Here is a 17,051-nt window from a genome sequence, read left to right on the forward strand (position 1 = left end):
TCAACGGTACGGGCAGCTTCCAGTAAGCATACGGGGAGGTACCTGTGGCCAATAGAAGTCCATGGGCCCGTAAAAACATGGCGTAATTACGGTCCGTAATTACGGGCGTTTTTACGTTCGTGTGCATGGGGCCTAAGGCTGGATTCACACGAGCATGTTCGGTCCGTAAAGGACGGAACGTATTTCGGCCACAAGTCCCGGACCGAACACACTGCAGGGAGCCGGGCTCCTAGCATCATAGTTATGTACGACGCTAGGAGTCCCTTCCTTGCTGAGGGACAACTGTCCCGTACTGTCGTACTGTAATCATGTTTTCAGTACGGGACAGTAGTTCCACGGAGAGGCAGGGACCCCTAGCGTCATACATAACTATGATGCTAGGAGCCCGGCTCCCTGCACTGTGTTCGGTCCGGGACTTGCGTCCGAAATACGTTCCGTCCTTTACAGACCGAACATGCTTGTGTGAACCCAGCCTAACACTGATCATAAGGTGACGGTGTGTGTGTATATATATATATATATATATATATATATATATATATATATATATGTGTATATCTTGTTGATGCTATAAGTTCATTCATTATGGATGTTTAGACTCTTTGGAGTTGTCTTTTTTTCTACCTTATTCATTAACACGTGCATTTTAGTAGAAAGAGGAGCTGTAAATAGAATTCAAGCACATTATAGAGTCTAGGAACCAAATAAGCAAGATGTTCATATGTACAAACCAATATTATTATTATTATTATTTTTGTTTAATCACAGTGACAGAAAAGTCTATTATTACTGCTTGTGACATAAAATATGAATGTCCCTTTAAATTGGGAGTGTAGAAGCTATCACTGAGAGTGAGCTGGTGGCTTCCTTTTTATGTCAGTGTGTAGCAGTTAGTCTTCCTCATAGCATGTTCTATCCCTCAGCACTCAGAAACAGCAGTACTAGCTAATGCTAACAGCTGCTGAAAGGGAACCAGAGCTGTACATTTTCTCATCTCTATCTTTTCTATTCCTCTTTTGCAAAGGAAAAAAGAAAACGCCAGGCTGCAATAGAGGACAAAAGACAACAGCTTGAAGACCAAATTCTTCAACTGCAGCACCTAAAGGTAAGAGCTAAGATAGCAGAGGAGAGGCACTTCCACAGATCATCCATGTTATACATGATGCAAACATGTGTTTCTCGAATGCAGCACCATACACCGCACTGACAATGGAGGGAAGGAACCTTCATTGCAAGTGAAGGCTTTAATGAGAACACGGTCATATGCATGACATATCGATTTGGCAATAAAATCAATACTATTCAGATGACATCTCATATACACTGTAATGCGAGCGTGACAAATGGTATCTGCGTCTGCTAAATGCCTTCGTTTTAGTAGTGTGTGTTTTTTGTATATGTGAATAATATCAATTTCAGGAGATAACAGTAAGTTTTTTTTATGGCCTGAACATATAAATGTTTTGGGGTGTTTCCATAAAGCATGATACCATCATCACCATGATGCCATAGTCTATAAAGGGATCCTTTTAAGATGCTCTTATTTCAAGTAGGAGGCCTGAAAGGTGGATATACAGTGTTCTTTATACGAGCTTGTCATCTAGACAATGATGCAGAACAATGTATTTTAAAAATATATATTTATTTAATAATACTGTTGTGTAGCCTCAAGGGTGGGAGAAACACCTCTTTCTTCAGTGGTGGCAGATGGGTAAAGTGGAAAGCTGTTATTCATACACCTACATCTTTGCAGTAATAGCAATTTAGGGAAGGTTGCCCTTAACAAATGTAGGTGGTGTCTATTGTAATAAATACCTGAAGAGACCCTTTAGGTGGGGCTATGATTGCAAAAATTGTCTCATCTTAAGGAGGACCTGTCACATCCTCTGATATATAAAACCAGCTGGAATGCTTACCAGCCGCTGCAGCGCTGAGTGCAGCGCTGGTTTTCTTTTCCTGCTAGCCGCCCACATTCCCCTGCTATCTGTTCCGTTAGTATCTGTAACCTGTAAGATTAGACTGTTCCCAGTGCTCAGTGTCTATGAATGAGATTGACACTGAGTGCTGGGAACCGTCCACTTGTCAGTCTACTCTTACAGATCACCATAACTAACGGGATAAATTGCAGGAGAATGCAGGCAGCTAGCAGGAAAAGAAAACCAATGCTTTACTCAGTGCTGCAGCGGCTGGTAAGCAATCCAGCTGGTTTTATATGTTAGAGGACAAGACAGGTCCTCTTTAAAGATGCCCTATCACTTTATGGGAAACCCCATGAGGTAATAGAAGACCAAAATATAAACCCTTTCCCAAACATATATAATTAGGAAACTTTAAAAATGTACGCTCTAATTTAGTAATATCTGTCCCTTTAAGAAAGCTGAAGTTGGGAGCAGTGAGCAGATTTCCTGCTTCTAAGATGGCAGAGTCCACTGTGTGGGGGGAGACTGTGAGTGTGCAGCATGTAAACACAGGGGAGATCTGTACTGCTATCTTACCTCATGTTGGATGTTGTTATATTAGCAGCAATGTAAGTTGGATTGCTGTGTATTATGAAGAAGGAAGAGGTAAGAAGAAGCAGTAGCAGAGGAAAATTCTGTCACAGCTTTCTCTTCAGTGTGTGACTGCTGCTGTGTCTGTGTGTATGTAGTGAGAGGCTCAGACTAACCCTTCACAATCAGCTGTGTCCTCCACTAGCAGATAACATAGGGGAGATCTGTACTATTATCTTACTTCATGCTGGATGTACTTATATTAGCAGCAATTTAAGAAGGATTCCTATGTATTATGAAGAAGGAGGAGGCTAGAAGAAGAAGCAGAGGTAAATCCTATCACTGCTTTCTCCTCAGTGTCTGACTGCTCCTGGCTCTGTATGTATGTAGTGAGAGACTCAGACTAACCCTTTACAAGCAGCTGTCTCTTCCACTAGCAGATAACACAGGGGAGATCTGTACTGCTATCTTACTTCATGCTGGATGTAGTTATATTAGCAGCAATGTAAGATGGATACCTGTGTATTATGGAGGAGGAGGAGAAGGCTAGAAGAAACAGTAGAGGTAAATACTGTCACAGCTTTCTCCTCAGTGACGGCTACTGGCTCTGTGTGTATGTAGTGACAGAGACTCAGATTAACCCTTTTACAAGCAGCGGTGTGCCCTTCTCTAGAAAATAACACAGGGGAGATAGTTTCTATATTATTTCATGCTGGATCATAGTTGCCAAAATTAGATAATTTTTATTCCAGGGACACTTAGGGTGTGACTTCTTTGGTGGGTGCTTCTTATGGGTGTGGCTTAATGGGGGGGGGGGGTTCTAATGGGCGTGGTTTTCTTCCCAGAATTTCTGCATACATACAGTATATACAAACAAAAATTTCTGCAATACTTTGGCTGACTATTATGGTGGCCAGTATCTCTCTGGATATCTGATTGTATACAGGCAGGTGATGTCTCACTTTATCACTAGGGCTAGGTGATATGTGCTGAGCACTACTGGTAGCGTAAAAACCAGTGTAGATAGTGCCAAACTCAGTGCCCCAGAGCGTCAGCAACGCTCTGGCCGGGGATTCCGGTCCAAGAGGAGCCCCTGACGTCACTGTCCAACAGTTATTGAGTTGGAAGTAGGTCGGAAGCTCGATACGGGACAAAAAGTTATCATTGTTATATGAACTACCATCCATAAATATGAGATATATTTACTTTATAACCGCCAAACAAACAAGTATGTAGATATAAGTGGTTGTCATTCTCATAATTAGGGATGTCACGATACCGATACTTCGTTTAGTATTGCGATTTCGATACCAATTCGATACTTTGCCAACTGTAATTAAAAAAAAAAGTTCTTCTATTTTGTGATGTGAGGCACAAGGTGTAATGATGAATTTTGAATGTGCCTCACATTAATAGTAATTAACCCCATCATGTTTCTCAGTCATAATGGATTAATATGTAAGGTACATGATGGGGTTAATTACTATTAATGTGAGGCACATGGAGGTTAAATTCATCACACCTTGTGCCCCACAATAAGTGATAGAAAGCAGTTTTTTTTTGTTTTGTTTTTACAGCGTACACATCATAAATGATACAAAACAATTGTTGTGCAGGTTATTACGGCCACGCCAATACTGAATGTGTGTATTTTATGTATTGAGACTTATTTTAATGTTTATTGTAAACAAAGGTGTATGTGTATTTTTTTTAAATTTAATATTACTTTATGTTTTTACTTTAATGTACTGGCATATATCTGTATGCCAGTACATTAGCCTGTGTACTGATAGTACACAGGCAGTTGATAGGACTTACCTAAGTATGCCCTAACAACAGGAAGTATGGTAGGACAGACCTGGGGTCCTCCAATGGACCCTGGGCTGTCTGCCCATATATGGTATGTCCCTCAATTGCCTGTGACGCGGTCCAAGGGACATCCCCCTTCTCATTTTCCCCTGAATGCTGCAGTCCGCTGTGATCACAGCATTCACGGGAATAGCGGTGGAGATGAGAGGTTTCTCTGATCTCCGCCAGCGGGGCTGTGGCTGTGTAATACAGCCATAGCCCCGCTCCTGACTGGAAGTGTCAGCATGAGGAGATGCGGCCGGCGCTGCACTTATAAGCGGCGGCGCAGGCACTGAAGACAGAACATGGGGGCATTTTGAAGTGCGCCCGCCATGTTCTGTTTTCAGTGCCGACGCTCATTAGTGTAGCGCTGGCCGCATCGCATCATCCTGACGGTGCACACTTGTTATCAGGACTCAGGATCGTGGCAATGACTGTATCACACAGCCGCAGCCTCGCTCTCATACATTCATGTGTTACAATACTGAGCTGTGCGGCCGCACAGCTAAGTGTCGAAATACATGAAATAACGGTATCGAACCGTTTGGGGATGCAGAGTATTGAAACAGTATCGAAGTTTCGATGCATCGTGCATCCCTACTCATAATAACATTTGGAGACTACAGAATTTAATTATATAAAACTGGTATTTATAATAGTTCACAGGACGTCTAAAGGGATCACTAAATATGTATCCTTGTCATAAAAAGTCGTTAAGGGCCTGTTCACATCAGCGTTGGCTTTCCGTTCCGGGGTTCCGTTGGAGGTTTCCGTCGGGTGAACCCCGCAACGGAAAGTCAAACTGAAACCACAGCTTCCGTTTCCGTCACCATTGATATCAATGGTTACGGAAACATTGCTAATGGTTTCCGTTCGTGACCATTCCGGCAGGTTTCCGTTTTAATGACGGAATCAATAGCGCAGTCGACTGCGCTATTGATTCCGTCAGAAACCTGGAATTCCGGAACCCCGGAATGGAAAGCCAACGCTGATGTGAACAGGCCCTTAGTCCAACAGGACTGAGGCTGCTGAGTCAATGGACCCAACGGGCTTCCTCCTGTAACAACCTGCGATCCAGATTGCCACCTCTTGGGCCCTGTTTCACCAAAGTGACCCCCCCAAAATTGAAGGGATCTAGTATCGACCGTCATGCGCTGACCTAATGTGCCTCGACAGTGGTGTTTGGAAATATGTCTTCTAAAATGTTGTATAGTTTTGCCCACATAAAATTTGGGGCAAGGACATTTTGGTGAAATTGGGCACCAGAGGTGGCAACCTGGATCGCAGGTTGTTACAGGAGGAAGCCAGTTGGATCCATCAACTCCGTTCTGTTGGACTTAATGAGGGCTTTACCTTTGTGGCCTTTTTATGACAAGGATACATATTTAGTGATTCGTTTAGCCGTCCTGTGAGCTATTATAAATACCGGTTATATTTAATTCAATTCTGTAGTCACCAAACAGTAATACTTTGTATAGAGTTCTCCCATACAGATACTATCTGGTAAACTCTAACTACGTAATCTACTCTCTCTAAAACGAAGTCCAATGACATGCGTAATGGACCTCAATCTAGGCTTGTAAATTTGGCTAAATTCTAACTATAATATTTATCCTTTGTAAATCCAAGTCCACTGACATGTGGAATCTTTACTCTGTTGTAAATGTCTATCACTACTGTGCTAACGCGCAGAAGAGACCGATCGATCCTCTGAACCTTTGTACTTCTAAGAGTATGTTCACACGCACTGTTTTCAGCCGTAATTCTGCGTTTTACGCCTCGAATTACACAGTGTAGACAGGACTTTTTTTTTTTTTTCGGCAGAGAGGCTATATGAACAGTACGCCACAATATTCTTTATTCTTTAATTCTCATTTTAAAATATTTAATGTCTACCCTTGCAGTCTAAATCACTCAGAGAGAGATGGCTTATGCAAGGATCACCGGCTGGCTCAGTGGAAGAGGAAGAGGCTAGAAGGAGACAATGTGAGGAGGATGAAGAGAAATTAAAATTACTTGAAGAAAATGTCCAAAGGTAAGTGTTGTGAGATATTACTATGTATGTGTTTTTTTTGTATCCTCTTCCCCTGCCTTACCCAGTGATTTATTTATCATAATGACAGAAAATGTGATTGTGTGTAGACTTTTGACTGCATGAAACTATGAGTTACTTATTTGTCCACTATGTACATGTTTTCATATTTAATCCCTTCACGACTGCCATATGGCTATATCCGTTCTAACTGCGATGCCCCGTGCAGTTAGCACGTATATAGACGTTTGCAGCGTGCACCAGGGTTTAATGAGTGCAGAAGCTGCTTCAGCGTGAGCAGCTCTGCACTAATCTACGTATGTGCCGGCTCTCTTTACAAGTGCCGATACCTCTTTGACTTCGTTTCATAAAACAAATGTGTTTTTGTTATGAAACTAAAGATACAAGTGCAGATCTGCTCACAATGAAGCAGCCTGCACTTTTCTCTCTCCCTCCTTGTGTCGGCATCTCCCCCCTACTCCCTCCTTCGGCTTCTGCCCAGAGATAACGGAGTCAGTATGCTTTTATCTGGGCAGATAAGGTACTAAAAGTTTTGTTTTAACTATTCAGTCTTCTTTCTCCTGGAGAGTGAAGAAGGCTAACTGTTAAAGAGCTGCAACAGTGTGTGTGTTTGTGTGTGTATGTGTGTGTGTGTGTGTGTGTGTGTGTGTGTGTATGTGTGTATATATATATATATATATATAACACACACACGTAAATAACATAGATAAATATATAAAACAAATACAAAAGTGGTTTTTTTTTCAAATTTTTAGTGATTTGTCTGCTCATAATAAAAATGTAAAACTTGGTATTACTTAAGCTAATCTAGAAAATGAAAGCCTCATAAGTCTTGTAAAACAACAAAGTTAAAATTGTTCGGATATTCAAAGCGGTTGCAAAGATATTATGGTTTAAAATGGAAAATTTGACCTGGACACAGGGGCATCAATGACCCTTGGTCATGAAAGGGCTAATCTCTTGTCATTACAAAGGATAACATTGATGCACACAGTAGGTAGGTTTTTTGCCTTTGGACCATTCTTTTTTTTTTTTAATAAAGGCCTCCTAATACTTAGCTAATTGGGGAGGGCTCCTTTCCAAGAACTACCCAAACTGTTGTCCCTGGCATTGCATCCTCTGAAAGTGTTCTTACTTGATGGGCCAGCTCTCCTTAACATACTGTAATCACTGCATACTGACATGGTTCTTTCCTTAAAGGGTAACTAAACCTTCAACAAGCTTCTGACATGTCATAGTGACATGTCAGAAGTTTTGATCAGTGGGGGTCTGAGCACTGAGACCCCCACCGATCGCTAGAACGAAGCGGCAGAAGCGCTCGGGTGAGCGCTGAGCCGCTTTGTTTCTGACCGTTTTTTTCTAGGAAAGCCGATGTAGCAGTGCACAGACACCGTCAGAAAACCGGAAACCAGCCGGAATGGTGACGAACGGAAAGCATTAGCGATGTTTTCGTCACCATTGAGATCAATGGTGACTAAAACGGAAGCTGCGCTGTCAGTTTCACTTTCGTTGCGGGGTTCACCCGACGGAACCCTCCGACGGAACCCCGGAACGGAAGCCAAACGGTGATGTGAACAGGCCCTAACATGTATATTACACTTCCATGACCTAATGTCTGATCCACCCCTGAGTACAAATGTTGTTAGTGGCATTTCTGCAAGGTATTTCTCTTTATTTTCCCATTATTTTGTGCTGTACTTTACAGTATAGCAAAACCACTAGTCAAAAGAAACGAAAGAAAAAAGTCGCCCGGGGGGAACCGGCCAAAGATCCGGGGCTTGGGCCCCCGAAGGTCCGGTGCTAGCGACGCCCTTTTTTAAAATGGAATAAATGTTGTGCGGTCGTCGTCCCATTTTAACTAGCCAGATACAACATAGCAGCAGCAGGCAAGCATTACCAGGGTGGGAAGAGCCACTGTTTTTGGCCTTTCCCAGCCTAATAATACCAGCCTGTGGCCGCCCCAGTTCCTGACCTACACTACAGATGGTCGGGTACTGGATCGTACCCAGCTTTTCACGGTACCCCTGGTGGCCGTGGGTACCGGGGTAATAATGGGGGTTAGTGTTACAAGAAAAAAGGGAGACCGCAGCACACGTAGTTACCAAAGTATCAAAAATTGTGTCTTTTATTTCACCATAATGGTGAAATAAAAGACACCTTTATTGGTACTTTGGTAACTACGTGTGCTTCGGTCTCTCTTTTTCTTGTGTCTATTTTGGAGTTGGACTGGCTACGACTTGACACTGCTTGCACCGGTTCTCTTTATATAACGTTCCTCTTGAGCTTTTCCAAGGACTGTGATGTGCTGCTGATTTCTTTTTCTGAAGGTTAGTGTTAGCCTCTGCACAGTCTAACACTAAGCCCCGCCTTAGTTATGGATGCTGTCAATCATCCAGCAGCTATTAATAAGGCAGTAGTAATAAAGATTAAAAAAATACAAGGACATAGAATTTTTTTTTTATTGAATAAAAAAAAAAAAATACACAACCTTCATTAACCATTTTATTGAGAATAAAAAAGCCGTAATCGAAGTAGTCCTCGAATCCAATGTAGTCCAACAACCGAACCTGTAAAAAAACTCAAATACACCCAAAAAAATAGTAACACATAAAAAAGCAAAACAAATATTATACTTACCTTTCCTGGGTCCAGCGCTGGAGCCGCAATGTCAGCGAGCTGGGCCTTATATATAATACTATTATGTGTGATACTGTCTGCTAAACCACTGTATCTAATCCTATCCATAGCTACAGGGTCGTAGTGCTATAGATATGCTGTCTCATATGCATATATATATGTATATGAGACATATACATACATGCACACACATTTTTTTTTGGGGGGGCGGTGAACATATGTTAGTACAAGGATACTTACTGCTGGGGCCCTGTATCTAAGTCCATCCTGTGTGATACTGTCTGCTGGGCCATGTATCTAAGCCTATCATGTGTGATACTGTCTGCTGGGGAACCATATTTAAGTCTATCATGTGTGATACTGAATTCTGGGGCACTGTATCTACGTCTATCATGTGTAATACTGTCTGCTGGGCCATGTATCTAAGTCTATCATGTATGATACCGTCTGCTGAGACAAGATGGCTATGTGGGACTACCTACAGGGGACTGCATGGCACTGTCTACAAGGGGGATGTATGGCAGGGGGACTGTGTGTGGAACCATACATGGAGGTTGTGACACTATATACAGGGGGCATTGTGTGGGGAAAGCTCTACAGGTGTCTTTGATTAGAGCCCCGAGACACAACTTTGCTTGGGGCCCCAGAAATGCCAAATTTGCCCCTGAGGGATAGTACAAGGATACTTACTGCTAGAGCCCTGTATCTAAGGCTACATTCACAAGGACATGCAGTGAGTTTCACGCAACGGACACTCGCTGTGTGAAAACGTACGCATGCGTGAATGACAGTGTCTTCAAAAGAGGCAGAGTTGAAAAATATGCTAATTATGAAGGTTTAGTTTGGGTGAAACTGGATATGGATTTCAAATTTGAAATCTTGGATCTCATTTACTGTGAGTATAAATTTAATCAAACTCATATAAGCTTCCATACTTATATAGTTCTGTTTATTTAGTTATATTACTGATACAGACTTTTCTAACATGCCACCTGCCTCTGCAAACATGATTCTGACCTTCCAAGACTCTGACCTGTTGCTTCTCAACTCAGACCTGCTTATCCTATACTTTTGACCATGTTCACACATTGCAGTTTTTTTTCAAATTTTGAGCGTAAACCAGAATTGGATACAAAATAAGGGAGAAGTTTCCTCTTGTTAGAATCTATTCCTGGCTTTGCATAAAAAAAAAAAGTGCACCAAACCGCCATGTGTGTACCTGTCCTTATTCTTCTATATTCAAACCTTCATTAAAGTAGAGATCCAGAAAAAGTTAGAGAGAATTTAATGTTTACCTCCAATAATGATGACAGCCATGTCTCCCGAGTTTTTCCGCTGTGGACTTTGCAGTGATTCCGCTACAAAATCCACATGTTTTGCTGGGGTTTTGCTTTGGATTTCACCCTTTGGATTGCAACAGAATGGGTATGCTGCGGATTTGAAAATCGTCAACTTGCCCTGAATTCCACACTGATTTTTTTCCTTATACGTGTGGATGGGGTTTTAAAAAACCCCATCCACATCTATTGTATTGTAAATTGTTGCAAATTTATGGTGCAACAAATCCACGAGACTTGAACTTTCTAAGGGCTCGTCCACACACTCCGGAATTGCCGTGTTTTTTCCGGCTGGAAAAAACACAGCAGCATAGTGGATGAGATTTAACAAAGCTCATCCATTTGCTGCGTAAAATTTCCGAGCCAAAATTGACCTGTGGTGCGTAATTATCAGACCGCAGCATGTCAATTCCTGCTACGGTAAGTGTCCAGAATTGCTGCGTTTTTCATAGGAGATGTCTCCATTTCCTAACATTGGGAAAAACGCAGCAATTTACGCACCATTTTCTGCCGCAAAAAAACGCAGGAAATGGTTAGTTTTTGCCGCAGTGGAAAGCCTTTCACTTTCAATAGGATTGCTGCAGAAATTTTCTGCAGCAATTCCGTTATGTGTGGACAAGCCCTTAGTCTTTCCTATACTTTTCCTCTCTTGGTGCTGTGCAAACTTGGCCTTACAGGTTAATAGTATTTGATGCATATTTGTTTTTCTACTGTTTTAATTGTCATTTGTTTTTATTATTTGTCTTCTAACTTTATCCAAATGAAGGAGTTTCTTGCATTCTTTTTTCCACTTATAGAGAACAAAATTCTGCAGATAAAACCATTGCTGAAATTAATTACTGCCATCAGATGCGTGTGTTCTCCATATGACTGTCTGCTACATTGTGAAGTGCTTCAGTGAACATACCAGCCTGCCTCCATCACACTGCCCACGCTAACAAATGCATTCTGCTAACAGCTGAATCTCCCGCTCCTCAACATATTCAATAGTAACCTACTTCATCTTTCTAATGGGCACTTAATATCAGTGAATTCATGCAGTCAAGCAAAAAGCTCTGCAAGTTTCACACTCTCATTTGCTTAGAAAATATCAATATGTGCCGATTTCATTAAGGTGTGCTTGTTTATGGAGTCTAAGAATAGGATTGGCACAACTCTTACAAATAGCCCATGAAATATTCCTGCATACAAGGAATTTATTTTAGGCTCTGTTCACATCTGTGTTGGGGTCCCGTTCTGACGTTCCGTCAGAGGTTTTCGTGAGAACGGGACCCCGAGCAGACACAAACTGACACCATTAATTTCAATGGTGATGGAGTCGGTTCCCCTGGTTTCCGTTTGTCTCTTTTGTGCACCGCATCAGTCGTTTTTCCGGAAGCAATAGCGTAGTCGACTACGCTATTGCTTCTGGCAAAACGGTGGGTCCGGTGCACAAAAGAGGCAAACGGAAACCATGGGCACCGGCTCCATCACCATTCAAATCAATGGTGATGGAGACGGAAGCCTCTGATTTCCGTCGGTGTCAGTTTGTGTCTGCTCGGGGTCCCGTTCTCACGGAAGCCTCCGACGGAACGTCAGAACGGGACCCCAACGCAGATGTGAACAGAGCCTTATAATGACTTAATTCACTATTTTTGTTTTTCTCTTTACTCTTTTGATTCCCAAACTTATACAGTAATGTAAACATTGGGCTTACTTAAGGGGTGCCATGGTATCGCCGTCAGCTACTCATAAAAACAAATGAAAAAAATTGGGGGGTCACATATGAAAAAGTCCATGCACTAAAGAAGAAGGCTCACGACTGTTTTCTGGAACCCAAATACAGTGGTAATGCTTTTCAATGTGCTTATAGACAGTTTTTTTTTCGATATGGCAGTTTATGCATATTTTTTATTACGAGTCCACATAAATCGTAGAATACTCCATCAGATACGTTATCTTGGACCCTATTCTCCCCAAGTACCATTTTCATTTCTTCTAAGGAGGAAATTCTCTCTGTATATCAGGAGATTAAGCTTCTTAGGCCTTGTTCGCATCTGCTTTCGGCTTTCCATTGTTCTGCAGAACAACGGAAAAAACCTGTTATGGTTCCGTTGCACGGCGGACATCACCGACGGCAGACGAAACCCATTGACGTTAATGAATTCTGTCAGGTTTCCGTTGTGGTATCCGTGGTTTTGCGGAAAACAAAATTCAGCATGCTGTGCTTTCTTTTCTGATATTTTTGGCTGAATCTGCAAGCCTCTAACGCGGATGTCAATGAGGCCTTACAGATGGTTTTGTCAAGATGGAAGGAGCAGTTGTGATTCACATTTTGTATAGAGCCTTGTGGCTTTGTATATTTAAACCTTTAGGTAAAGTCAGGTTTTACATATACCTGTGATGACACATAGCTGCCACTGCTATAAACCGGGTTTGCATTTCATAATGACTTTTGAAGTAAAACTGAAATAACATTCATTTGGTTTACACTACATACACAGAACTGTAAAATATCAAGACAAATACTATCATGAGCTAACTTCCACTGACACTCATGGTTATTAACTGTTGGATCCAGGCCTTGCTGCCTTAGTAGCGTGTTGCTTCCGAGTGTAATGATGTACAGTCTTCTGCTGTGAATGTTGTATTATATTAGTCTGCTTCAAGTAGCAAACAGTAATGCTTTAGCAAAGTTTTGAGTTTTTTACGTTTTAGAAATACTAAATGGAATGGACTGCATTACACAGAAAGATTATATAAATTTTCAAGATGGATGAGGGTTGACATAATAACTATGTAAAAATATATCAAATAAATATGTCAATACATAGTTCTCTCTCGTGATCTATTTATGCCCTGGACTTACTAAGGTAACTTTAGCAAGGGGGAATCCTCTAGAGGACAGAAGGTTTCTGCCCCACCATAGAACGGGGTTCTTTACTGTAAGAGCTGTAGTTGTTGTAACGTCTATGGCCACGGCCCGTCGATCGGTCGTTAACCCCGACGGCCGTGGCCATGGACAGCTTACCTGCCTGCAGCGTCGTCCCCCAGTCAGGCGCCGGCACTCTCTTCCGGATTCCGAGTGTCTCTGGCGGGTGCACGCGCCCGCGCGTGCACGGCCTTAAAGGGCCAGTGCGCGCGTTTTTGCAAAAACTGCAATCTGGCCCAGGATGCCCTGGGCTATAAAAAGGGCTCTGCCCTCTTGCCCTTTGCCAGAGCGTTGTTAGTTTTCCCGTTGTTCATCTTGCTTATGGTCTCCCAGTGTCTTCCAGCCTCCCAGTGTACCCTGCTCCTGTATTCCGTATCCCGTATCCTGTTTCCGTGCTACCTAGTGCTATTGCCGTGCTGTGCTACCTACCGTGCTGTCCTACAGTCTATGCTGCCCTGCTACGCCTCACCGAACATCTTCCCACCGCCTGGTTCTGGACGTGTCCGCCTCGCTACTGCCTACAGGTACTCTCGCTGAACCAGTGGGTCCACACCCCGCATCGTGACAGTACGCTCTGGCCATGGACCCCGCTGGCCAATTCAAGGGCTTGTCACCCTCGCAAGCCATGCAGGCGGATCTGCTGGATCTCCGAGCTAGGCAGGACCAGCTCCTCGTGGCCGTGGACTCTATGGCGCAGCAGCTAGGGACGCTAGTTGCCTCCACTCCTGCTTCTATGCAAGTTCCTCAAGCCGACCCTCCTGTTGCTCCTCCTGGCAGTTCCTGTACAGACCCTCGGTTCTCGCTGCCATTGCCCTCTCGGTTCGATGGAGACGCCAGTGCTTGTTGGGGGTTCCTGAACCAATGCCACATTCATTTTACCCTGCACTCTCGGGCATTTCCGTCAGATGGAGCCAAGATCGCATTTATCATCTCCCTCCTGACCGGCAAGGCCCTGGCATGGGCTAACCCTATCTGGGAACGTCAGGGACCCGAGACCCGAGACTTCCAGGAGTTCGCTCGAATATTCCGAACCGTTTTTGAGGAGCCAGGGCGAGTCTCATCAGCCGCCACCGCCATCTTCAACTTTCGCCAAGAGGACAACTCCGTGGGCGAGTATACTATTCAGTTCCGGACTCTGGCAGGAGAGCTATCCTGGAACAATGAGGCATTTGTGGCATCCTATTGGCATGGCCTGTCGCCCGAGATCAAGGACGAACTGGCTGCTCGAGACCTGCCTCCCGCGTTGGACGACTTGATTCTGCTTGCCACTCGGGTTGACATAAGGCTGAGGGAGAAATCCCATGAGGTTCGTCAGGAGCGCCGGCGTCCTAGACTGGCGCCTAACTTTCAGCAACCCCTCTTGCCTGCTTCTATCGCTTTGCCCGAGGTTCCGATGCAAGTTGACCGACTAAAATTATCGGTCCAGGAGAAACAGCGCAGGCGCACCTCTGGACTGTGCTTATATTGCGGCCTCGCTGGCCACGTCGTGCGTCTGTGTCCTCACAAGCCAAAAAACCCCAGCGCCTAGGCTTGGTTGGAGAGACAACCCTGGGCGTCAACACATTGAAGCAAGAACTCTCCTCCAAGCTATTTATCCCTGTAACCATCATTGCTGGCGAGAGGTCTCATCAGGTCTCCGCATATCTGGACTCCGGCTTTGCAGCCAACTTCATCTGCCAGGATCTTGTGGATCTCCTACAGTTGCCTACTACCCCGCTTGAAAGGCCGCTGATCGTTGCCTCGGTGGATGGACTGCCATTACCAGATCCAGTTGTGTCCATAACCAAACCGTTGAAACTCCAAGTGGGAGCCCTTCTTGCTGAGATCATCTCTCTGTTCGTCCTGTCCAAGGCCGTCAACCCCGTGCTGCTGGGGTTGCCTTGGCTTCGTCTGCACGCCCATGTCCTGGATTGGAACTCTGGAGAGGTTCTCCAGTGGGGCCCGAAGTGTCTTGACCGCTGTCTGAGTCACATCCAGTCGCCACAGCCCGCTCCCCTTCAGTCGTTGGCAGGTTTGCCCCTCTGTTTCTCCATGTTCGGCGATGTCTTCAATAAAAAGGAGGCCGAGACCTTGCCGCCACACCGGGCATATGACTGCCCAATCGACCTGGTTCCGTAATCGTCTCCCCCTCGTGGTAGAGTGTACCCTCTCTCCTTGCCAGAGACCCAGTCCATGTCGGCTTACATCAAGGAGAACCTGGAGAGGGGTTTCATTCGTAAATATTCATCCCCGGCCGGAGCAGGGTTCTTCTTTGTTAAAAAGAAAGATGGATCATTACGACCTTGCATCGACTACCGAGGCCTAAACCAGATCACGGTGAAGAACAGTGCCTCTGCCTTTAATTTCTGAACTGTTTGATCCCATACGGGGGGCAATTTTTTTTTCTAAACTGGACCTGAGGGGGGCCTATAATCTGATCCGGATTCGTCGAGGTGACGAGTGGAAGACTGCCTTTAATACTCGTGATGGGCATTACGAATACTTAGTCATGCCCTTCGGCCTGTGTAACGCTCCCGCAGTATTCCAAGAATTTTTCAATGACATTTTTCGTGATCTCCTTTATGTTTGTGTTGTGGTGTATCTCGATGACATTCTCATTTTTTCCCCAGACCCAGATACTCATCAAAGTCATGTCCGCCAGGTGTTGCTCCGTCTAAGAGAGAATCGACTTTACGCCAAGTTGGAGAAGTGTGTGTTCGAGAAGAGGTCTCTATCCTTCCTGGGCTATATTATCTCAGATCAGGGTCTCAAGATGGATCCCCAGAAGGTAAAGGCCGTCCTGGAGTGGCCACGCCCCCAAGGCTTAAGGGCCATCCAACGTTTTCTAGGATTCGCCAACTTCTACCGACTCTTCATCGCCAACTTCTCATCTTTGACAGCACCTATCTCCACCCTCACTAAGAAAGGTATGAATGCCAAGATGTGGACCCCGGAGGCTGAAGCCGCATTTGAATCCTTAAAGAAAGCCTTCTCATCTGCCTCCATTCTGCACCATCCGGACGTATCCTTACAGTTTTCGTTAGAGGTGGACGCCTCCTCGGTGGGTGCTGGTGCACTCTTGTTCCAGAAAAGACCGAAATGCAAGGCCGTGGTATGCGGCTACTATTCCAAGCTGTTTTCTCCCGCAGAGCGTAACTACTCGATTGGGGACCGGGAGTTACTGGCCATCAAACTGGCTCTGCAGGAGTGGAGACACCAACTGGAAGGCGCGGTTCACCCTATCCTGATCTTCGCGGACCACAAGAATTTGACCTACCTACAGACGGCCCAGCGGTTGAATCCTCGTCAAGCCAGGTGGTCGTTGTTCTTTGCTTGGTTCCGGTTCGAACTCCACTACCGTCCCGCCGACAAGAATGTGAGGGCCGATGCCTTGTCTAGATCTTTCGAAACCGAGGACGCCATGGAATCTCCACAGAATATCATTGACCCATCCTGTATCTTCTCTGTGAATCCCCTGCAAGTCAGAGACATTCCTCCGGGTAGGACTTTTGTGCGTCTGATTGACCGAGGAAGAATTCTTCGCTGGGGTCACAGCTCTAAGCTGGCAGGTCACGCGGGTGCTCGTAAGACCCAAGAGTTAATCACCCGTCAGTTCTGGTGGCCCACGCTGCCCAAAGATGTCATGGACTTTGTCTCCTCTTGCACAGTCTGTGCAGCAAATAAAGTTGCTCACTCCAGACCTGCGGGCCTGCTCCAACCACTGCCTGTGCCCGTTTGCCCCGTGGCAACATGTCGCTATGGACTTCGTCACGGATCTTCCCCCTTCTGCGAGTTGC

General features: G+C 44.6%; 1 protein-coding gene across 7 annotated transcripts in view; it reads left to right on the forward strand.

Annotated features, from left to right (window-relative positions):
- PALM2AKAP2 (PALM2 and AKAP2 fusion) overlaps positions 1–17,051 on the forward strand; it is a 399,528-nt gene that overhangs the window by 86,688 nt on the left and 295,789 nt on the right. For all 7 annotated transcript variants that reach the window (XM_075825567.1, XM_075825570.1, XM_075825572.1 and 4 more), the window contains exons 2-3: positions 1,025–1,105; positions 6,242–6,372. In XM_075825567.1, coding sequence (XP_075681682.1) covers positions 1,025–1,105; positions 6,242–6,372 — 212 coding nt within the window. The remainder of the gene's footprint in view (positions 1–1,024; positions 1,106–6,241; positions 6,373–17,051) is intronic.

The sequence above is a fragment of the Rhinoderma darwinii genome, chromosome 1 (genome assembly GCF_050947455.1).
Source record: "Rhinoderma darwinii isolate aRhiDar2 chromosome 1, aRhiDar2.hap1, whole genome shotgun sequence".
In the NCBI taxonomy this organism is placed as follows: domain Eukaryota; kingdom Metazoa; phylum Chordata; class Amphibia; order Anura; family Rhinodermatidae; genus Rhinoderma; species Rhinoderma darwinii.